This window comes from Zonotrichia albicollis, chromosome Z (genome assembly GCF_047830755.1).
Source record: "Zonotrichia albicollis isolate bZonAlb1 chromosome Z, bZonAlb1.hap1, whole genome shotgun sequence".
NCBI lineage: Eukaryota > Metazoa > Chordata > Aves > Passeriformes > Passerellidae > Zonotrichia > Zonotrichia albicollis.
In genome coordinates this window covers 37,540,729-37,565,739 of record NC_133860.1, presented here as the reverse complement: position 1 = coordinate 37,565,739, position 25,011 = coordinate 37,540,729, and the positions used below count along the sequence as shown (strand labels likewise).

Below are 25,011 nucleotides of genomic sequence, written 5' to 3'. Positions count from 1 at the left end.
CACAAGTGGGTATACATGCAGACTCTCAGAACTCTCATTTATAAATCATTTTTTTCTAAGCCAGGAAATATGCTTGAAAACATTTAAAATAAGACAAGCTAATGACTTGGCAGACCAGTTATGCTAGATAAAATTCTGAGACAAAAATTATAATGCAGAAAATCTGAAACTAGCAGTGCAAATACATTCATTGTTACTAAGGTGGAAATGGTAGGATAAAATACCATGAACACAGAACACTACCCTTAAAAATATCACATTTTGCCTTGTGCTAGGTGAGCTTCTTTATACTGCTCTCCTGGACTTTCTTCAAACATGCTTTTGACAATAGTTGTGTTTCACTGGCAAGCATTCCTTTGTCCAGGAGTAATCCCAGGGGGGAAAATGAAAAAGAAAGATAACAAAGATATACATCTCCTTGCCTCAGAGATTAAAACACTGGCATCTAAAAAAAAAAAAAAAAAAGCCGAAAAAAAACACATAAAAACAAACAATCCAGCCTTCCCTGCAGACTTCAAAAAGATAAAGACTGCTCCCAAAACTGTGTATAGGAAGAGCACAGACAAGCTTTTATGAAATTCCCTTTGGTTCCACATCACATATGCCAAAGTAACTCCCTGTAGCAGTTGCAAGCCCACTAGGTAAACCAAACAGGATAGTAGGAAAGACTAGGAAAGACATTCTTTGTCATCCACTTGTGCACTTAAAGTACTTATAAAGCATTTAATAAAGTCATAAATGTGATGGATAAAGTAAAAGATGATCCTTGTTTCTCCTCTTGGCTGCCCAGGAAGAGATAATGAATGTAAATTGAAGCAGACTCTCACACTGTATTCTCACAGCAGTCAGAGGCTACTAAAACTGATGAACAAGATGTGCTCCAAGGTGGGCTAGCAGAAGCAAAGGTCTTCCTTGCAAGTCAAACCCTTATACTTAAGACTCTGGTTCTGCACACAGCTCAGCCACCATGTAAGTGAACTCTGTTTTCAAAGCACTGGTCTGAGCTGCCGCAGGGATAGTTTTGTCCATCCCAAAGCAAGCCTGTAGCACTGACTGTGATGCTGTAGTAAGGAGAAGTTGCCAGTCTCATCCCAACACACCACCCTGACTCTCATAAATACTCTAGCTGATGCACTGGGCAAAACCCTGCACCACATCACTGTCAATGATGTGGTATTGGTGAGACTCCAGACCTAGTCTATATAAGCAGAATTTAGCTTATATTTGTCTTAATTATTTTTTTGTTTCTTCCAAGGAATCCTCACCCCAGTGTATAATACCCCAACATATAATATCCCAAAGGAATCTTCACCCCAATATATATCTCTGTGATCTTTTTGCATTCTGTGTTGGGTGTCTAGTCTATTCAGGCTATTTATGATTCATCAGTAACTGGAAGTTTTGAAATCTCCAAGGCAGATCTCTCATTGGCACTTTTTTATGGCCTCTGCCTAGCTGATGTGTTAGGGTAAAAAAAATGTGGTTTTCATTAAGATAATACAGAATTGTTCGAAAAGTAAGCTGTTTCATACTGTAACTTGAACTCAGACAAGATGAAAATGTTCATGGTGGAGACTCTCCCTAATACAACAAATTTCCCCCAGGAGGTATAGCTGAGGGCTGAGTGGAGTTTTTCTTTCCCCAAAGATCGTATGAGATTTGCTCACTGAATTCAGATATTTATGTATTTCTCTGGAAAACAAAGCTAATCTGTAAAAATCTGTCAGATATTTAGAGACATGAAGGTCTGCCTATTGGATGCAGGTATATGAGAAGTAACTTGTAAAAATTGTTTGACTCTAGATCCATTAAAGAAAGATACGCAATCTCAGCATGTACTACTAAGCAGCAAAAACTGCATTTGAAATTGCTACAACATTGAATTTGCTACAACATGCCTGAAAGAGATCATCTCTAGTCAATTGGGGCTGCTTATCAAAGAAACAGCAAGCTACCAAAACCACATTCTGATTCAACCAGGAGACCTCACCAGTTTGTACTTGAGACAAGGTGAGAGTTTGAGTAGAAATGCAGTATGTCTTTGCTGGTGCGGCATCTCTGCAGTCTGCATTCTGCTTCGGCTGCCAATCAGGACCTGAATGCACTTCGACAAGGTTGCTGCTTACACATTGCACAAACTGTCTTGGGACGTGCTTAAAACTCCCAACAAACAAGATTTCAGACTCTTTCTGGTTCATTAGCATCCCCGGGCACATGGTTGACCTGCAAGACATGCACTCAGGAGTTCATGGCTTGGCCAGCCCTGCCGTGATGTGCTACAGGAGATGCAGCTCCACGGGAGCAGAGCAGGAGGAAGGGGCCCGTGGCATTTTCCTGGCTGAGCCTGCCTGTCTTCAGAGATTGTTTTCCCTTTGAAGAGCAAGAGTTAACAGATCATCTTGAGGAAGGGAACAGAGAAGGACATGGAGTTTGGATTAATTAACATGGTCTACTCCAGTCTAGACGGAAAGGTTCATTGATTTCAAGTCTACATTCTGGGGAGAACAAGAGCCTGCCCTGTCTTCTACTGCAAAACTTATATAAGGAAATGACAAGGGAAGTGCTCATGGAGAACCTCATCTAGAATGATGCACACACCTAGGTCTGAAAAAACAGCGAGGCGAAAGTGATGTAAAGCTGGAAGTATCCTGCAGTCATTCTGCACTTCAAAACACATCACAGACGATGGCGTAATTTATCCTCATCTGAATTAACAGGAAAACTTCAGGCATTTACCATTCTGACAGAAGTTCATAGTAGCGAAAAAGCTGATATGTTAGACATTTGAAAAAGTGGTTCTATGCAAATTTTACCTCAAATAATATAATTTATCTTTTGCTATAATTTAGACATGTAGTAACTCAATAGCTAAGCTGCAGCAAAAAATTTGGCCTCACCCAAATGTGAAATTCCAGTTTTCAAGATTGTATCTCCTCTGCTATTTGGACAAATAATGTAATTTCTGTGCTTGTCAGAATTAACTTTTTTTCTTCAAATGAGAGTGGCATTTATACTGAGACCTAGACTTCCAGCAAAGATGATATGGATTTATTTCATTTGGTTTATTTCTCTCCAATATGCTCTGTCCTAATTCCGCTCTTGCATTGAGTTACTTACATGGTTTTTGTTTAGGATAGGTTGTTTTGAATGTGATTATGCTGAGAACATCAAACCAATACAGATATCTGTTAAAGTTTTCTCAATCTCTTGACTTTTACGCTATTCTGAGTCTCTAGATCTTCAATCCCACTGTCAAAATCTGTCACATATAACTTGCATTTTTACTTGATCAGTTTCTCCTTATGATCATCAATTGACGCTCAAATGATGATCATCAGTATCCTCTTGCTATTCCTTGTTGGAAGTATTGCTAAGGCCAAATTTTGGATCTCTCAGATAACAGGGGCTGTGATCCTGCAGGCATACATTGTATCTGCTACCCCCCAGCATTTTGGAGCTTACACTCAAGACCAATGAATTCATGACAGGAAGCCCCCTGTAGCACTCAGAATTCCTTGATCACTTGCCTTTCATGACTGTGCCCTTCATAAAATCTGATAAGACATGATTGTTGCATTAGTCACCTGCTCCTACTGCAGACCATGCTGAGAAGCATGCCTCTCTCTTAGGAAAGTGATTAATTTTAAACTGCTATTTTTTTCTATTCAATACTCAACCTGAAATTTACCATGGTTGCCAAGATAAGTTAATAATTTGCCTATCTCCAGGTAAGTCTGGATCCAATCTCTGATAGCAGCTGTCTAAGCCCAGAAGGGAAATTTTCCACAGTAGAAAAATTTTCTGAGAATTTCCCTTTACTGCTGTAAGAGTAACAGCTGTTACATCTCTGCTGGCTTCTGTGTTCAGAATGTTCTCTGAATTAATGGTGTGGAGCAACCATCTGATTTACAGCTATGGTGACTTTTGTCTGTATTAGGGCCCTGGTGTAGGTACCAACAATGTAGATACAGCATCTTTGAGGTAGGGAAATTACATTGAAAGATAAGAGAAGTCAGAAAGTGAAGACAAGCTGAGGTCTTCTGCTGCTATTATTTCTACAGTATATAAGAATTCATATTAGACTCAGTCAAACACCTTGACTTCCTTTTTACTGATATGAATATCTCTAATTTGCAGTGACAGTTGGTGTTTTCAAAGAGTTAGAAGTACCTAAGCTTAATTCAGTTTGCTTTGCTGATAGTGCAGACACCATCAAGAATCTCGCTGTGACTGCTTACAAAAACCAGGGTGGAGAGTTCCTGTTTTCCAGAAGGATTTTTAGGCTCTTGTAAGTATAATTAATAACACAGAACTCAAGTGTTCTTCCCATTGTCATCGATAAGCTTGCTACTTGTGTTTTGCCTGTAGCAGGATTGGTGTTAGAATGAATAGGAAGTTTGAAAAGGAAGTGTGAAAATAGACTAAAGACAGCGTAATGTTGATAGTAATCATTATGCTTCTTTACAGAGAAGATGAAGAACTCTCTGCTGGCAGCTATCTTTTTACTTGTTAGAGGTGAGTTTTCATATACCATACAGCTTACTGCCGCTTATGAACCATAAAAATCCTTAATGCTACTCAAGGATGAGGATATACGAACTAAATCATGACCAGATTAAATTCTGTGAGTGGGAGAAGCAACCACCTGCAACATTTTTCCTATTTCTTTTGCGGTTGTCTTGACCAACTGTTTTTTTTTTTTCTTTTTCTTTTTTCATTCTTCCCCCCGCAACCTGCTCCCTGCGCTGCCCAGGCTCCTGCCGCTGCTCAGCGCGGGACTCTCCGTTCTGCCGGCAGCTGACAGGTGGGTGGAACGCCGCGGGCGCTCGGGAGCGGCGCCGCTGGAAGCATTCCCGCCTGTGCCAGGGAAAGCCCGGGCTCAGCAGCACGGGCAGGCGCGTCTGTGAGCGCAGGGCGAGCCCGCAGGCTGTGGGTGAAAGCCCAGCCCGAGCATCACAGATAGCTGCCGTTCCCAAGTACCACGGATCCGCTAACGTTTGTGTGTGATGGATATCTCTGCTTTCCATTTAACTGGGGAATTACTGATGATGGCGGGAAGGAACAGTACAGCACATTTTGATAGAGAGTATTGCGGAGCAGTGGGTGGTCATCTGATGTACTTTGTGCTGGATTTATTGTGGGCAGGAACATCCTGCTTGCTAACAGACCCAGCAGAGATGATAGGTTCCTGAGTACACAGAGACACTGGGCAAGACATCTGCAGGAGGACTATGTTCTTCTGAAATTAGCCATGGATAATTTTCCAGTCCTTGCAATTAACTTGCCAGATTAAGCTCTACTAAATCATTAGGGAGAAAACCAGATGCTCAGGAAGAAAAAACAGAAAGTTCTAGAGAGAAAAAAATTAAAGGTAGGTGGTTTGGCATTTGTTTGCTGGTTTGAGGTTTTTTTTAAGTGGAGAAACTGAACAGCGTTTTCTTTAGAGCAAAGAAATATTTTTCTTTCTTTGCATAGCTCTTGGAGCACAGTCATGATACATCTCTGGTACTATGCTAGATCTGGGAAGAATTAATAATATACCTATTAAGGTGGAGCACTGCAGTGGAACAAAGAAAGCACTAGAATAAAAATTAATGTGCATGTGCATAATATTCACAAACAGGAAAAGTGAAAATAAAAATGTGCATTCATTATATTCATCTGGACAAAGCAATGTAGAACTTCCGTATATTGGTAGTAGGAGGATGCTTTGGGGTGTTCGCCAAGCTAACACACTATTTCCACACATGAAATCTACTATTTTTCTTTTGTCTGCTTTAGCACTATAATCTCGTAGAGAAAGACATGGGTGATTTCACAAAACTTAGAACATGAGGAACAACCACTGTTCCTGCATAAGCAGAGACAGGTCTGCAATATGGTAGACACCATGTGGATCTGAGTTAATAGAACTCTTATTTCAAATAGTGTCAGGAGCAGAATGTTACCAATGTATTGACATGAAGTATTACAGCAATTCCAAAAAGATTTTGTTCTAGGTGTTTCTTCAAAACAACAATAAACACCAAGTAATTTTAAGGTTTAATTCAGAGTAAAACAGGATAAGAATGTGAGAGCTGTTGCTGTTTCCCCTGCTGTTGACAGACTATGTTCATGGGTGAGGAGGCCAAGACGTGGTTTGGTGGCCAGACTAGAAAAGCAAAGAATTCTGTAATGTTTCACATTGCTATGAAAATAAGGAAGATGTGATCTCCACCTTCCCGAAAGGCACCTCTACACACCTGAGCTGATGCAGCAAAGTTTATTAGAAGAGCATTATTCATTTAGTATGAGAAAAGAAGTGTCATAAGGTGAGGGTATTAAAGTCAGCACTATACTCACTTCTTTTTCCAAAACACCTTTTAACTTCAATATGCATTTGTCATCTCAATGATTAAAAGAATGCCAAGGATACTTTGTAACTCAGGTTGCAGGAAGAAATGAGGAAAAGAGAACTGATCTTTTAACTCACAACCTAGGTTGTGAGATACCATAACTATGCTACAACACCAGCTCCAGACATACTCATATTTACTTATCACATAGCAAAACATTTTTTATTCAAGATTGATAGGCCTATTGTTTGACCTAACAGGTAGGAAGGACATGTGGCTCTACTCATCAGGAAAAAATTACCTTAAGGATCCCATTCCTGTTGAGATTACTTTTCTCAACAGCAACAAAATCTGAGTCCTTTTCCAATGACTTTGAGACACCATGACTGATTCTGCTGAATTAATAGTTCAGACAGTAAGACACAGAGCAAAAGAAGAACAGCAGTCATATTTTGTCATTAGCATTTTTGTTAAGAGATTTTTGAAATACTGACATAAATTTAATTGCTAAAGACAAAAATTTAGTTCCTTTAATAACGTCATCAGTGCTTATTTTCACATCAACTGAAAAAAGGGTATGTTCAGTTGCAAAAAAAAATCCCCATATAAAAAATTAAATGGCAATTTTATACATAAACTTTTGCTCCTTCTGTTTTACAATGCATTCTTTATAATGCTGGCAGTTTAAAAGTAATATTGTTTTTATCCAGCAACAGTGCGTAGTTCTGAACGTCAGATAGAGATTGGTGGTTTTGAAGCAATTCTGGGGTCTAGTCAGCTAACTCTAGCCTGGTTTGTATTTGGTTTCATTACTCATAGTCCCTTTGAGTCAGTTAATGGTTGCTGTGACGGGTCTTTTCCAGTGCATATGTTTTCATCTTTCAGATTGGGACAATGAATTGGTGTGTTACAAGGAATTAAGTGAGGATCTAACCTGCACCTGGCTGCCAGTACCTAGTGCTGCAAATACAGTTAATTATACTGTATACCTAAAATGGTAAGTCTGAAAAGTTATCTCAGAAAACCAAAAGCTCTTATTGTTGTTAGATGTGGTTCCCATTTGCCAGAGTTTTGTTCCAGTGTATTTCATCACTTTAGAGGTTGTTACACAAGGCTGGTCAATACCATTTATCACTTCTCATCAATACCTATTGATTTGTAAGGGCTTTGTAAGAGAGTGGTAGGTTGTTTCTGGCTAGACATCACAAAAACGGTTCTATACCTCCCCTCCTCAGCCCAACAGGGCAGAGAAAATATGATAAAAGATCATGGGCTGAAATAAGAACAGGAAGAGATCTCAGCTATTACTGTCATGGGCAAAACAGACCTGACCTGGGAAAATGAATTAAATTTATTAACATTCAAATCAGAGTAGACTAATGAGAAATACAGCTAGAACTTGGAACACCCTCCCCTTCTCTGCCCCCCCCCCCCCCATTCTTTTCTTCTTACTGGGCTTAATTGAATTTTCTGCCTCCTCCACTCCAGCATTGTGGGGGGATGGGAAATGGGATTGTGGACAGTCCATCATATGTTGTGTCCGTCACTTCTTTTCTCTTCTGACTCTTCCTCTGGTGCAGCATGGGAATCCTCCCTCAGGAGACACGAACTCCCACAGTCCATCATTAACTCCTCCAACACGAGTGCTTCCCACAGGGCCGCATTTCTGCATTAACTGCTCCAGTGAAGGTTGCTTCCATGGGGTGCCAGCCCTTCAAGAGCAGCCTGCTCCAAAGCAGCTCCCTCCCCCATGGGTTCACAAGCCCTGCAAACCTGCTGCAGCGTGGGCTGCTCTCTGCTGCTCCCACTTGCCCTCATTCCTCTCTGCCAGCTGCTGTTGTGCAGCCGTTTTTTCCCTCTTTTAAATGCGTTATCCCAGAGGCACTACCACCATGGATGATGGGCTCAGCCTTGGCCAGCAGCAGCTCTGTCCTGAGTCAGCTAGAGCTGGCTTCGTTGTTCGTGGGAAAGGCTTATTGCCGCTACTCATGGAGGCCACCTCTGTAGCAATCTGCTCCCAAAACCTTGTCATGTAAACCCAATACAAAGTCATTATACATCTTACCATGCCTCCAACACACTCTTTAAATCATTATTGCCAAATATCAGCTTACTTAATTACATTTATTTGCAGCTATTGACTTTTACTGACTATTCAACATAGTGGTATTTAAGGAAAAAAAAAAAACAAAATATTTAAACATAAACAGACACTAAACTTTTATTTTATGTATTATGTATTTTGATATACCATGTACCCAAGGAGATATCAGATGTAGCATACTTTCTGGTGATTCTGAATTATCAAGTAGTGGTTTAACAGATGGAATGAACTTGTAGGGTTAATTTTGAACTGATTACCTCAAATACAGTATCTTCAGTTGCAGCTGCATTACAAAACTGAATTTCCTCATTTTATATCTAGATATTTGGAATCTCCCATGAGATTAGGGGCATGTTCAGAAATAGAAACGTGAGATGAGAAGACATGATCTTTGCCATGAGACCATATCATGGGGTACATGGAGTGCAACACTGTCTGCCATAGGCAAATTCTGATATTCATTGCTGATTGTTTGGCCACATAACCACCCCTTGTCATTCAAAATGAGCTGTGGTTAGAAACATCTCCTAAAGCTAAGAAAATGTCACCACACTGGGAAATTCCCCAGGATGATCATGCTCACATTGCACAGGAGCAAAGCAACCAACTCAAGGCTGAGATTACTCCCCCCATCACCTTCGATATTTTCTCACTGGAGGTAGCTGCAGGCACCAATTTGCAATAAGCCCCTAATTCTACTGCATGGCTGTCTTGACTCTTGTAACTTCAAGGAATACCAAATTTTTGGAAGGACAGAAACATTTATGAAACAGCTCTGTTTCTGAAGAGATGTTATCAGTTGAAATATTTTTACGCTACTTGCTCTCAAAGTCATAAGCCAAAACCAGACTGTGCTGTTCCCAGGCTGCAGGGTTGATGTCATGAACAGACGAGGCAGATTAAAGAATGAAAGAAGATGTCAGTGGGGGAAGAGGGAGACAATTCCCTGGCAGAGGTGGTGATGTTTCCAAGTCAGAGTCAGGACTTTAACCTCAGTCTCCTAAGTTTCCACCCGGTGGTCTTGAAGACAAACTTACTATCTCCTCCTCTATTGGGTTAAAAGGAAAGAAAAAAACCCCACATGTAAAAGGCTTTTACTTTGCCTAGAAGAGGGTATCACCTCTTCCTGCATGTAACATCAGTTTGACGCTGTAATAGTTCCTTGTCCTTACTCCTTGTGATTAAGTTGTCAGGAAGAAAAAGATTAAAGATAAACACTCCCACAGAAAAGTTCCAACCAAGAATTCAAAATCATGCTTTGAAATTTTAATGGCTGATTCACAACTAGCTTGAAGCAGAAGACAGGAAAACCTTCAAATAGTTTTTCTCAGGTACTAAATATTGAATCATGATGTGTGTAATTTAATACTTGAAATGCATAGCTAGGCAATTAGTATGCTAGTCCCTCTCTTTAAGAACACTGAACTTGCACAATTTCAACCTTGGAAAAATCTTCCCTGTGTGTGGCAGAGACTAAATGAGAGAGACTAGAAAAATGTTGGCAGCAAAATTGTATGCAAGGCGTTAAAACTCTTGGACTTCCCGTGCTGTGTATGTCAGGTATACCAGGAGGAATCTACAGGGCTGAGGACTCAGCGGACATTTAAATATCTCCATCAACCTCTGACAATTTGCAGGAACAGAAGTCAGAAGACAGGCACATAACTCATAAGAAGCTTTTTATAACTCTATGGCAATTTATATTCATGTAACTGGGAAATTTTGCTGTTCAAAAGGAATTTGAGTTTCCCTTTTATGAGGTGAGGCTTTTCGAAGTCATTTCTAACCTAATTTTATACCTTCAAAATGCTCTCTATATCCCACTGTAAGTACAAAAGAAGGTCATACAGATCTGGTTGTATCATGCTATGCCTTAAAAGATTAAGGAATTCAACAGTTCTCCACCACACAAGGATTTGCACATTTGAATTCACTAGGGTTACTGAGGTGCATGAATTAATCTTGCTGTTTCAAGCTGCTCAGTGTGAACCTTTGAGATTTCCAGATGTGGAATTATGCATAGAAGTATCTGGAAAGCTATCAATTACTATAATTTTGCTTTCTTGGGCATGGAGGAAAAAATAACTGTAATCCAATATAATGTTTTTCATTGTGCTTCCTTTTCTCTGAAGGAACAAAATACGAAAACTTTTTCAGCGAAACACATCATCACCTTCCATCACAATAGAGCGAAAGAATCTCTACATTGAGAGATTTGCAACCATTTGGATAGCAGTGAATTATGACAATAACACCTGTGCCAAAGGAAGGAACATCTCAGTTTTACCAAGCAAAGCAGGTACAGTGTCTTCACAAGCTGTGTTACTGCAGTGCCCAGCTAAAGCTGTATTCTGTAAAGATTACTTCCAAAATTTCAGCTCCCAAAACACTCCTGTTATTTTTACTGATTCAGAGAGCTAAGATGCAGTTTGACTTCCTTGAATGAAGTTAGTAACAGAAGCCTGTGATGTTTTAATGGAGGAGGGTTTTACTTTAAACATTTTGCTGGAATATTTAATATCCATATACAGAAAAATATATTGTAGTATTTGTGTACCATACTTAACCAACTTTCTATGCTCTCCTTGATGGTTTTCTGGATTTCTTTGTATTGGTTTACAAAGAGCAGATTGACTCAACACTGTGTTGAGTCACACTAATGCCTTATAACAAAGGAATCTTTGTTATAGGGCATTAGAATTTTGAGAAACTTTTTCAAAATTCAACTCTTTTCTAAGGCCTCTTACCCATTACACAATGCTAAAAGAAAGATATGAAAAAAACCAGCCCTATTTATTAGGCCCTTTAAATGTTGATTTCAAGATTCCCTACCTATCTGGTCACTGAACTGATGTTAAGAGCTTCTCAAAACTTCACATGCTCAGACTAATCATGGTCCAAGAAAAACCAATGCTTCTCTCCTGGGAGTTACTACTAGTACAACCCAAATTATCAATTGTATAACCTTTACTGAAGACTTTTGGACACATTGTGTTTATTTGCACTTACCGAAATTTAAAGATATTCTGGATATTTTTATATAACTCATGATTACAGGTACTCTTGACATTTTGATTTTGCCTTTCAGCGCCACTCAGAATAGTTACTGCTTAGAAAAAGAGTGTTCTTGAAATCAGTAGAAGCATTCACAAAAGAAAGGCAAGAGGAACAATTGCATTTTGTTGATGTCATAGAGATTTAGTAATTCATTTCCATGGTGTTTTGAAGTCTCACAGCATTCACTATTGTGTGCCAAGTCTTTTAACTTTTATAGACCACACTCAACAGATGTAATTACCAAAGCTTTCCTGCTTCTCTTGTGTTTTAAACAACTGCATCTCCCCCATTTTAGGAAAGTGCTTGTCACCATCTAACATAAATGCTTATCAGATCACAAACCAATTGATAATGAAGTGGGACCTGCCCACAGCTCATACACCATATGAGCTGAGATACAGAGAGGCACTCACAGAATCTGCTCCATGGACAGTGGTGAGTACTTCCAGATGACAATCTCATGAGACTATAAGGTGCTCCAATATCAGGTCAGCTGCACATATTATATGCAGCACAAGGATTGCAAGGTGGCATAGCAAGGAGTCATTTTGTAGGCAGATCCCACTAAGGCACCTTTGTTTGGTTCTAACAAATCATGAAATGTTTGGGAAAGAAGGAATAGTAGCTTTAACCAAAGTAAAATAGAATAGCGTGTTATCTGGTTCATTAACCTACCAGTGAGACACTACAACTTCCAGTGATGCAAAAGCTGAATATCAGAAATGCCATGTAAACACAGACCCACATCACACTTTCAGTGATTTACAATATTGCTCTTTTAGCTGGTATCATTACCTTTTCAAACAGATTAGAGATCAGGTTGCTTTGTTTTTTAAGGTAATAATTCATACTTTACATACTTTCAGTTAGTTTAAGTATTCCAGATTTTCTTCTTCGAAAAGAAGTGAAATAATTTCCCTGCAATACAGCCATAGAATGGTTTGGGTTGGAAGGTTCCAACCAGCCCTGCCATGTGCAGGGCCACACTCTAGTAGACCAGGATGCCCCATGCAAACTGGCCTTGAACACTTCCAGAGATGGAACACCCACAACTTCCCTGTTCCAGCGCCTCACCACCCTCACAGTGAAGAACTTAGTCCTAATACCTAATCGAAACCTACTGTCTTTCTGTCTACACCCATAGCCCCTTGTCTTGTCACTACATGCTTTTGTGAATAGTCTTGTCCCATCTTTCCTGGAAGTTCTCTTGAGGTACTGGAAGGCAAGAATAACTCTGCCACAAAGCCTTCTCTTTTCTAGACTGAACAATCCCAATTCTCTCAGCCTTTCCTCACAGGAGAGGTACTCCATCCCACTGATTTTGTGGCCCTCCCCTGAATTCATTCCAACAGGTCCATGTCCTGCCTGTGCTGGGGACCCTGTCCCTGAAAATTGGGAAATAAACTCTCCATCATATTTGTTAGACTAGGAAGCCAACATTGTTTCATTAGCAGTGCTGAATGCATGGATAATTCTCTTCAAAACATACATGCCCAGTAACCTCAGAGACCTGGTTATATTCCTAAAACTATTGTATTTTCATGTTTCCTGAAAACATGCATTTATGCTGATTATTTCCATTTGTTTGGATATGGTTCCAGATCTTCTGACAATCTTTTCTCCTTGGGATTATCTCAAATACGTCATCAGGTCATAATGTACTTCTCTTATGATTCTTTGCTCTGATAAACAATTCTTGTTCTCAAAGCTATTAGTTAGTACATATTAAATCACTGATAGAAGTAAACAAGAAAGAATTAACTGGAACAAGTTTATTAGTCACAGATGTAGGGAGCTAGCACAAGGCCACATTAATCTCTGGTATCTGTACTAAGCACTGTGTGTACAAAATTAAGCACTAACAATAAATATAGAGGTCATGCTCTATTGTGCTAAATTTAAGAGAATTTCCAGCATCTTCCTCCACTTCTGCATAGATGTCATCTTACAGGACTGCTCAGTAACAGCCCCAGAGCTGATGCAGCCCTGCAGGTGGGGTCTCAGCAGAGCAGAGCAGAGCAGAGGGGCAGAATCCCCTCCCTGCCCTGCTGCCCACCCTGCTCTGGATGCAGCCCAGGACACGTGTGGCTCTCTGGGCTGGCAGTGCCCATGGCTGGGGCAGGTCCAGCCTCTCAGCCACCAGCACCCCCAGTTCCTTCTGGGCAGGGCTGCTGGGATCTGTTCATCCCCAGGCTGACCCTGGGTTGCTCTGACCCTGGTTCAGAGGTTCAGGTTGAGGTTCCTGTGGTCCACCTCTGGAGCCTGTCCAGGTCTCTCAGGATGGCATTCCACCCTGCAGGCACTGCTCAGCCTGGGGTCATCTGCAAATTCACAGAGGGTGCACTTGACACCGCTAAGTCATTACTGAAGATACTAAATAACATTGATCACACCCACTATGGACCCCTGATGGACACATCTTGTCACTGATGTCCACTGGAATTCTGAACCACTGTCCACTACCCTCTGGATGCAACCATGCAACCACTTCCCAATCCACATCATGGTTTACCCACCAAATCCATCACTATCCTATTTGGAGAGAAGGATGTTGTGGGATACAACACCAATTGCAGTTGCATTTTAGGACATGCAATATGGTACACTAACAGGCAGAACAAATCTAAAGGGAAAACACAAGAGGTGGAAAATGAGTCATAATTTCAATAATGTCTGCCTGTAGCAGCAATGGCTGCTTATCCTGCCCCTTCCCATCAGACAGGCATGTATGCATGATATGTATCACTAAGTCCCTGAAATGGTCTGTTTTTCAAGCTCTGTTATTTTTATATGTGTTAATCAGGTTATAAATATGCATTTATCAAGGAAAATAAGAAAACTGTTTAAATAGCAACAGTCTCCACTTCTTGGGAAGTTCTGCTTACCCAGGAGACTCTTTGCTTCCTTTTCTCTACAAAAATCTCCCTGGTTCTTCCTTTTGTCTCAGAAGACCGCTCCCATTTCTCTTGTAGCTGACTGCTGGTTCATTTAGCCACTTCAGAAGAGGTACTTTGAGAGGCCCATGAAAGAAATGTTTCATCTCAGTACAAAGAACATTCAGGTCTTGGGAAGGTCCCCTCGTTCATTTGTGTACAAGTCCTAGACCATCCTAGGGCAGACAATTACCCATGCATAGCCCACCCAGCAGCACAACAGGCAGACAACCAGGTGCAGACAGTCTGGCACGTGGCACATGGAAGAGCAGAAGGTGCAGAGCAGTACAAATGCATGCCCTGCAGGTTTTGGAGACAGGGGAGATGGAAGATTCACAGGAGTACTGTGGGGGACTAGTACAGACATCCACGCTGGGTGACACAAATGAGTCAACACTAAAGGTCATGAACACTCATGATCTCCCAGGTCCCAGCTGATGCTATGGATTTAGGCTGTAATCTCTTCCTAATAATATAAACATAGGCTAAGCTTGAAGATTAGTAAATGAGTATGACCACATACTGTATTTACAGGGAATGCCCCAACTGCTGGAATAAGGCAGGAATAATGCATCTGACTCCACGTTCTCAGAAGGCTAATTTATTACTTTACAATATTATGTTATATTAAAGAGACTATACTAAACTATACTAACGAATATAGAGAGAATACTTACTGAATGCTAAAAAGATAATAATGAAAAACTCGAGACTCTTTCCAGAGCTCCAACACAGCTTGGCACCAATTGGCTGAAGAGTCAAAACAACTCACCCCAGAATCGAATGAAACAATCACCTGTGGGTAAACAAACTCCAAACACTTTCCACCCAGGAGAAGCAAATGAGATAATTATTGTTTTTCTTTCCTCTGAGGCTTCTCAGCTTCCCAGGAGAAAAATCCTGGGCGAAGGATTTTTCAGAGAATGTGAATGCCACAGCCATACATGCATAGAGGATGCAAAAAGCTAGTGCTTATCAAGAGTAGGATAAATGTACATGTAATGTAATTTAACATTGGGTTTTAAATCCATTCCTCTTCCCTCTTGTTTGGAGTCTTTCTGTAATATTGTGAGTAGTGGGATTCTTTTGCAACTAGCAAAAAATTATATCAAGTTGTCATGGACAACATCATTTAAAAGTAATATCCTTCACTCATAAGAAAGTAGTTATGTTTATTGACATAAAACAGAAATCCAGCAAAGTTTGATAATAAATGTGAAAGGGGTTTAACAGGAGTAGACAGCAATGAGCACTTGATTACTTCACAGAGAACAGAGTCAGACAGAACTGTGAGGAAGACATTTTAATTGGGTCATGAGAGTTAAAAATGCTCCCCTTGCATTCTAAAATGATTCTCAGAGCCCCTGCAAGTATAATTGCTTCTGGATTCAGACTTAGTCCCAGACCTGGTCAACAGTTTATATCTAAAGGATTGTATGTGCACAATCAATCCTTTGTATCATTTAACTGAGATTTAAAATTTTCAGTGTATTAATTTCCAATTCACTTATCAAGTATCTGGTGAGGTGAATACTCTCTCATCCTTGAGGAGTAATCTTCAGAAGTTAAGATTACTGTCCTTACTTGAGAGATGCCCATTGCTGTGCAGGAGAGCTCAACAGGCTGTGGGCTATCCACTATTTAAAGGGAAAGTTGTGACACTTAAAGACATAAATGCATGCTGTCTTCAAATATTAGCTTCAACCAATGTTGACTTGAGTTGAATCTTAACCAATACTATGAGTAGGTGGATGAACTGTTAAAATCAGTCTTTCATATTATCTTGTCTTTCATGTTGTTATCTGTCTGCTCTGAATCGACTTTGAGTCAGATGCTGGTCAAGACACATCTAATATGACTGTTGATAGTGGTTATCACTTAATCAGGATTACAAGAAGTAAAGGTCAGGATGGAGGGGAAGTGGAGGAGAGGGAGGTGAGCACACTCCCACAGAAGTTAATTAATTAACTTATTAAAATATAAAGTACTGCAGAAATTCAAAGAGAAGAGCTGCTCACCTTACAGCGGGGCTCTGTTGGTTTTGGGGAGCTTTAGGGAAGAGTTTAAGTGATAACAACAGTTTCCTATCATATTTTCTCTTATTTTCTCTGTATTTTTCAGCTCAGGGTTTTCCTTAGACAGGGATGGTGTCTTTGTTTCAAGAAAAACTCCATTCCCTGAACAGTTACTGAGGCTCCAGTGCCATCATCAGTTGCAGATGCAAATCTCTTCTGCAGCACCAAGGCATACAGGCAGCCACACATTCACTCCAGTCATGCTGTTTAAGACAACAGCCATGTGGATCTATTCAGACACAATGACACTTTTAAAAATAAGGGCTTTTTTTTTTATTGTTTAGTTTTCCCTTGACTTCTTGTTCTTGAGGATGCTAACAAGGCTCGGAGTTTTTTCAGTATATGTAATGTCTAATTGATTTTAAAAGTAATATTTAGACCAGGTTACTTAGTGTCTTGAGTGAGCAGAGCAAGCTCATGAAAAAGAGGGTGTTGCCTTGAAAGAATGAAAATAGCTTGACTAAAATGTGCAATAATTCCTATTTGATGACAGGAACCTCTACTTTCAGTTGAGTCAGAAGGCTGGTCTTAGGCTGAGAAGATAATTCATATAAGATAATGTTTTATTGTTATTACATAATTTTTTTTTTTTAGGTGCCTGTAGGAAGTAATGTTTCCAACGTCACCATTTCAAATTTAAATGCTATGTCTTCATACATTGTTCAGCTCAGATGCATAACCAAGGATGATCTCAAATGTGTTTGCATTTGGGGCAAGGAGATTTTGGTCCCTCACAGTAAGTGAAATATAGTTTCATCCTACTGGTTGTAAGTATGAATGTAAAGGCTTTTCCAAATTTTGTGTCATATGGAATAGGATATTCAGATACTCTTGAAAATACGAACATCAGAATTATTCATTTGAGTGCATGTCTCCATCTTTTTCCATGTTTACCAGAACTCATGAACAAGCCAAGAATATCATATAATGTAACTACACAAGTCTCTCCAGGAAGAAGAAGTGTTCTCTTGAAGTGGGAGGTAAGGTTCACTTCCAGTCTGGGTACCTTCTGTTATGTATATGCTATTTACTTCTTGCATTGCAGTGAAAAACAGACTTTCCCATTGTATCGAGTCTACATTTGATAGGCAAAAGGCATTGGATATTGTATACTTGCTGCAGAATTCATTGCATCTGTATGCTGATGATTTAGGAACTAGAAACTAACAGGGAAAAATTATATCAATTTATATTCTTGAAAAATTACTAAAACTTCCCTTCTTTTCCAGGGAAAAAAACATGCTTTTATTTTAAGAGCTTCCATCTTCATCTGAAATTCCTCACAAGATAGGTGTACCTGCCTTTTAAAATAGTAAATGTCTTCCTGTCAATCTTACTCCAAAAGTATCCAGTTATTTCATTAAGATAACCCAGCCTCACAGCTTCATGGTATCTACACACTATTAATTTTGTGCCAGAAATAACAGACAATCTTGATGTTAGAAATAATCCTTGAAGTATTCACAGGCTTTCATGTATTAACTTTCTGTCTATATTGCAGTAATTTCCATTTCTGTGCACATATTTTCCAATCCCTTATTAAGATTAGTACAGTAAAATCATGAGTGAACCACCACCAAGAATTGCTACCAATGGACATTTAACACATTCCAAATTTGCAGCATAATTGCTAGAATTTGTCTTTAAAGATACTACATACCTAATCAAGCCCTAGAAGATGAGGATATCCAGAGGCATAAATCTAAATTAAACACCTCTCATTAACTTTCAAGTTCCTGAAAATGAGGGATATGTTCCACTGAAATGTAGAGAATGTTACAGCTGCTTCACTGCTGTTATTACTAATTGCATACACATAACTAGGATCTCAGTTAAGGAAAATTCTTAATCATGTACTTAACCCCTCTCAATTTAAGCATGCTCTTAATTTTAAGGAAATGCTTTGCTTTATTGATTCCTAATGACCTAATTAAAACAGTATGATTTTATCCCCATCATTAAAGGCTACATTTTGTTTATAAAATTAAATTCCTCTTGATTTTCTGCACAGGACATAACAGTATTTATAGAATAATAATGTTTTTCCTCTTGCTAGGTAGCACAAAGTGAGAATATCCTTGGATATTTTGTTAATGTGGAAAGAATACCCAACAGTTGCAGCCAACCACCACATCACATCTCTCTCAAAGACAGAAAAATTCTTGTTAATGTCTCCATGGCTTACTACAGACTTAATATTTCTGCCTATAATGAAGCAGGAGAATCTCCACGAGCTATCTACATTGTTCCAGAATTCCCTGTAACAGGTATTTACCTTATTCACCATAGTGGTGGGGAAGTTTTATGACCAATATCTAAGGATACGTTTTCACGGACTTTGGGATAGGTGAAACTGTTCTCTTGAATATATATTAAGCTAATATTTTTACATACTAGGAGTCAGAATTGTTTCTTAAGATACTTCAGTAGAAGTTAACAGACTAGCAATTTAATATTCAATTTAGCACTTCTTTGTTGGTCAAGCTAGAATGTATTATGGATTGTCCTCACTATCAAGTAGGTGCCAGTGGTTTAAAACGTTCACAGAACTATGTGCAAGTCTAAGTTCTTTAGCTAAATAACTATTAAGAGACCTGCTACTGTCCTTTATTTCAGTATTACTCTAACAGGCACATAGGAAAAGAATAGATAGGATGTAGATGTCACAATGGGATGTACATGTCACATTCTAATGAAGATGTAAGATTTTTGAGGCCTTAATAGACAGTCTTTTCATTTAAAGAATAAAACTTACTGTATAATGTCTTCCTTATAATATAAACTAATTTCATGTGATTTCAGATTTTTTAAATTCAGCTGTAGCATTCACAATACAGAAGTGTGCAAGTACCCTCATTGATCTTCTGATAGCTGCAAATGACTGCTTATCCAGAATTTTCTAACACTCTCCTCATACTGTTCTCCTTTTCCTTGCAAAGAGGTAACAACTTGATTTTGCCCTTACATTTCAGTCCCTTAGCTCTCTTCTGATAAAATACATCCTACCAGTTCGAGCCACCTTGTGACTGACAATTAGTTGTCTAGTGAACCTCTGAGCCTGTATTTCATGGCACTCTCCAGATGCCTGTTCTGTTTGCATGTTAGTGCAGCTTCTCTGTATCTATCACTAATTACTGAGAGGATACTTGCATTAAGTGCATTCTTAAGATAAATTCCTTCTCGGCATACCCAACATTTTGTCAGCTAGTACAGTAATTTTCTTTACAGAATGACAGAATCAACTATTTTGGAAAAGACCTCTGAAATCATTGAGTCCAACTTACAGCCTAACATTACCCTGTTGACTCTATTATGGCACTAAAGTGACACATTATCCACTTTTCCCTTAAACATCTCCAGGGACAGTGACTCTACCACGACCCTGCACAGCCCATTCCAGTGCCCAAACTCTCTTTCTGTGAAGAAATTCCTTCTAATGTTGAGCCTATACCTCCCCCGGCACAGCTTAAGATTGTCTCTTGTCCCATGGCTCATTGCTTGGGAGAAGAGATTGACCCTGCTGGATCCTCCTTTCAGACAGCTGTAGAGAGTCATAAGGTCGCCCCTGAGCCTCCTTTTCTCCAGGATAAACAATCCCAGCCATCTCAGACAGCCCTAGCTCCATCAGACAACCACAGCTCCCTCACAATTAATGAAATTTGCCTTTCTTGTATTTGTTTCCAGACAGGAGACAGAATGGAGAATGTTTATGTCTCTCACTTCTTACCTCAAAATGGCAGGTTGCCCTTTTCCCTCCTTAGTGTCAGTCAGAAGGTCCTTCCTAGTTTTGTAGCCTGTCTTTAAAAATGTCAAAATCTTCAAGATCCTTTCAGAAAATTCAAAACATATGAAATATGAAATCATTTAGCTGTGATCTATCATTAGCCCCTTCTCCTCCACCCGTGCTCAGGCAAGCACTGTCTCAGAGTTACTCCATGTGTAGCAGCTGCTAGGGGCTCACAGGTTATTTAGCAGCACCTGACATCTTTCTCCTGAGCCTTGGAACAACCACTTAATTTCAAGCAATCAGAAATCAGGAAAACTCTCGTACAGCAATCCACACTGTAATTCCCAGCTACCACTGTAAAGTAGTAAATGCTAAGTTTCTTCTGTTGAAATACTATTGTAAACCTTACTGTGATAAGTGAGTCATTTGCTATGTTGCTATACTTGCTTAGTGAATAATCTTTAAAAAACAGAGCAAAAGGGAGAAAGAAAAAACAATAGGGGAGAAAACTGCTTTCCTGTTTATTGACCTTTAATTGTGTATTTGTTCACAGACTTGCCTGGTCAAATCCATGTCAAAAGCCAGGGAACAAATGCAGTTGTCACATGGACTCCAGAATACAAACCAAAATGTTTTGTGGTTGACTGGGGCACTAGTAAAGAGAATATGCACATGAAAATAATAACTACGGCTACTGGAAATTTCACATTAGGTAACAGCAACCACCACATCTCCTATGGAATCACCCTTTCATTTCTTGGTTATTTTTGGTTGGGCAGAGTAGAATTTTTGTTCTGTTTGTAAGGGCAAACTGAAGATTCATCCAGATAAGTACAGCTCTTAATTATTGTCCAGTACTAAGTCATCAGTTAATGCCTAGCAACATTAGGGCAGATAAAAAGAAGTATTAATTAGTGTTCTTCTGGATACTGTTGGGCAAGAAATGCAGCTAGGCTACTGCTACAATGTCTCTCCTTGCCCACATTCCAGACAGACCTATACATTACTGGCTTTAAAAAAAAGCTTTCATCTTCTACCTAGGTAAGCTTATCTTTCAATATAAACTGCTCTGTTACAGACTCCCTAAGGTTAATTTCTGGTTTTATACCAGTATCTATACTTGTCAAAGCCTAAATTCTCAACTCCAGTATTCTGCTTACCATGCTACACATGACGGGCTTCAGTCAGGGATTTCTATATGGAACAAACATTGAAATGTTGATTGAAATCACGTAGGTAACTCTTGCAAAGGCCATTCAGAGCTGTCTTTTATGTGTGATGGAGAACATTTAGCTTCAGAGTTCTACAAAGTCTTCTAGAGAGCACTGTTTACCTTTGTCCTTCTGCAATATCAGCACTGTCACATTACATCTAGGTTTCTTCTTTGGGTTTATGCATTCTAGCTGAGTGGGAAATACCTATCCTGAAATAAGATAACTACAGCCATTTTAGTTCCTAATTTCTCCTTCAGCAGCTAAAGTCTCCTGTAGGGAAACTATAAACACAGCTGTGATCTTCTAAAAGTAAAACCCGAGTTTTGTCTGTTCTGGCTTTGAAATAGTTTACATAAAGCACCTAGAGGCACTGAAGAAGGATGTACATATTTTGTACTCAGTGGAAAGCGCTATACTCTTATGCTATGCTTTGAGTCTCAGAAAGCAAGAAATATACAGAAAATCTATGAAGCTGTTGATTTTCCTCTTATTCTTTATAATTTATAACTTTTCAGTAGACCTTGACATATCTTTATTTGTTTTCCAGACAATTTTCAGCCATATAAGTTGTACAAAATAATGGTACATGCATCTGATGTGTGTCAGTGTGAAAGTTTCATAAAACATGAAAAGACTTTTGGAGTGACTCACTTTTACTTCATTGAAGGAGGTATTCTTCCCCTTTGTGTAACCCCACCCCTCTATATTTCTTCTTGTTTCCTATTTGTAGCAGTAAAAAAAAGACTACACAAGATTTCTTTTCCAAATGACTGAACAACTTTCTCCAGATAGCATTGCCTTTATTCTTAGCAGTCATGTCCTGGCAGTGAACAACCTGAATGCTGTTCCTTACTGACACATCCACAGAAATATTTTTATTATGTGTGACATTAACAAAAATAACAGAAAGATGGTCTCAGACCCATGTGGCTCAAATACCATTTCAATCAGATTTTCCAATCCCAATTTCATAGTGTCTCATATTGCAAGTTGAAATGAAAGTTGTTGCTATTGGAGTAAAATATTCATAATGAGACAGTCACAATTTCTACCTACTTTGGTATTAAGGTGAGAGGTTTTTACTATCTGGCACTTTGCGTTTCTCGTGCACCCTTTACATTGCATTTATAGCCTCTAGAATTTGACTAGAACTCTCTTGGAAAGAGCTGGGATTCAGTCTCGTATGTCCATTGCACAGGTATTGATGCAGAACTCAAATATCTGGATTTTTTCAAGTTCCTAGGACTGGTCCAGCTAATGTGACAATTCTGAATATCACAAAGCATTCTGCACTTGTGAAGTGGACTGAAATACCTGCAGAAGACCGTCTGGGCTTTCTCCAGGGATACAGGATCAGTTACACAGATTCATCAACGAAAAAGTCTCCAGGTAAGTCACTACTGCCAGAACAAAGCAGCAGCTCAGAGTCATGAAAGAAGAGCTTCATTCAGACCATGTAGTCTACTGAGTTATTTATGATTTCTGTACAAATTGAGTGCTCTGCTCTCAAAGGTCAGCTCCTGGTTAGACTCTTAATGCTCTAGATGCTCCCATGAGCACTTAGAATTTTCTAATTTTTATCTCAAATTAAATATTGCTATTTCCATAAAAATTACATTTCTGAGACTACAGCAGAATTTTGTAGGAGCGCCTAAAGGAAGACACACATTTTCACTATTACGATTTCAGTCACAAACAAATATTATGTTATGTAAGCAAATGACTTATGTTTCATAGCACTTCATCCAAGCTTGATTCAGAGCCTTTCTATAAGATGCAAGACATTTCATATTTCATTTTTCAACTCAATTAGCAGTTTGCATTTCTTATGTTTCTAAATACACCATTACAAATTTAATTTTGGAAACATTTTATTAAATTGGTAGTTTTTATTACTGAGTTTGGATAACCTTAGAGATCTTTTCCAACCTTAACAAACTACAAATGACGAAACTTCTGCAAATAGAAATAAATTAATAGCTGTGAATTCAGACCACCTGAGTTTTCAATTTTAAAAAATCCCCATATTCTTTTGATAAACATTTTCTTTCTGGTCTAGAGTGGAAAGTCGCTTTGCCATAAGTAATCATACATTAACTTTGTACGTACTGGATTTCAAATAAAATTGAAGACATTCTAGGGAAGACAAATATCAAGTAAGACCTGACAAAGGGAGATAATAAAAGTTCTATAATGCATGTTGACCTATGCCTTTAGAGAATCATAAAAGGTCTTCTGGAGATTCTATTCCACTTCAAATACCTATCTGAAATCACAAGAGCAGGCAGAATGGGAACATCCAGGGCTGAACTTAATTTTTTTTTCTCTATCTTAACCAGTTAAGACAGCAGTGACATGGCATCCAAGAGCCATTTTTTCCAGGCAGGAAGCATAATTTTACTGGAGAATTTGGGGGAAGGAAGTCCATAGGCTACAGCATCACATCCCCTTCTGTGAAGATTTTAAATCCACAGTGGCAAACTTGAGGAGTAATTTCTGTCCCAAAGGCATCCTTACAACATGGCAGCTTGTACATTATTCTGGCCAAGGGAAAAGTCACTGCACTATCAGAAAAGGCAGGTTTAGCTGAAAGCTCCACATAACAGATAAAGCAGAAAGCACAGCCCTGTTTCTGTACTGAATGATGAGTAATAGCACTGGCATAAATCAAGCTAAACCACTACTAACAACTGGATTGAGAGTAAAGTATGTGAAGAGGGCTAGTCCTAATGTTAACTCTTACATTCAGCATAAGAACAACTGTTCAGCATCTTAGATGTATTTTCCTCTCATGAAGTATAAGCAGCCTTCTGTGTTCATCACCTGCGATGGTTTGACCCTGGCTGGATGCCAGAGCCACTGGAAGCCAGAGCCACTCTGGCTCTGCAGGTGGACAGGGGAGAGAAAATGTAACAAAACATTCACGGGTTGAGATAATGACTAGGAGAGATCACACATTACCACATGAGCAAAACAAAATTGACTTGGGGAAATTAATGGAATTTATTGCTGACGCAATTCAGAGTAGGATAACGATAAGTAAAACAAATCTTTAAAACACCTTTCTCCACCACTCCCTCCTTCCCACCTCCAGCTCTTCCCCACCAGGGAGACACAGAGAGAGTTACAGTCAGTTCATCACAGATTGTTTCTGCCATTGCTCAGGGAAAAGAGTCCTTTTCCCGCTCTGGCATGGATTGCCTCCCATGGGAGACAGCTCTCCCATGAACTTCTCCAGCATGAGTACAGCCCATGGGTTACCATTCTTCACTAACTGCTCCAGCATCCACGTTATTTACTTCCTACAGGATTAAGTCCTTCAGGCATAGCCTGCTCCAGTGTGTGTCCCCCACAGGGTCACGACTCCTACCAGGACCTGCTCCAGCATGGGCTCCTCTCTCCATGGGTCTGGAGATCCCTGTCAGGACCCTGCTCCAGCCCAGGCCTCCCACAGGGTCACAGCCTTGTCTCAGACATCCACCTGCTCTGGCCTGGGTCCCCTCCAGGGGCTGCACATGGATCTCTGCATCCCCTGGGGCCTCCATGGCTGCAGGGCCGCAGCTGCC

General features: G+C 39.5%; 1 protein-coding gene across 1 annotated transcript in view; it reads left to right on the top strand.

Annotated features, from left to right (window-relative positions):
- The first annotated feature begins 4,341 nt into the window (after positions 1-4,341).
- Positions 4,342-25,011, top strand: part of LOC102068709 (interleukin-6 receptor subunit beta) — a 34,611-nt gene continuing 13,941 nt past the window's right edge. Inside the window, exons 1-11 of the mRNA XM_014271258.3 lie at positions 4,342-4,515; positions 4,754-4,804; positions 7,221-7,332; positions 10,572-10,738; positions 11,792-11,931; positions 17,099-17,240; positions 17,402-17,484; positions 18,561-18,771; positions 20,785-20,943; positions 21,993-22,115; positions 22,682-22,834. Of these exons, the coding sequence (XP_014126733.2) occupies positions 4,473-4,515; positions 4,754-4,804; positions 7,221-7,332; positions 10,572-10,738; positions 11,792-11,931; positions 17,099-17,240; positions 17,402-17,484; positions 18,561-18,771; positions 20,785-20,943; positions 21,993-22,115; positions 22,682-22,834 (1,384 nt within the window). The 5' untranslated portion in view covers positions 4,342-4,472. The remainder of the gene's footprint in view (positions 4,516-4,753; positions 4,805-7,220; positions 7,333-10,571; positions 10,739-11,791; positions 11,932-17,098; positions 17,241-17,401; positions 17,485-18,560; positions 18,772-20,784; positions 20,944-21,992; positions 22,116-22,681; positions 22,835-25,011) is intronic.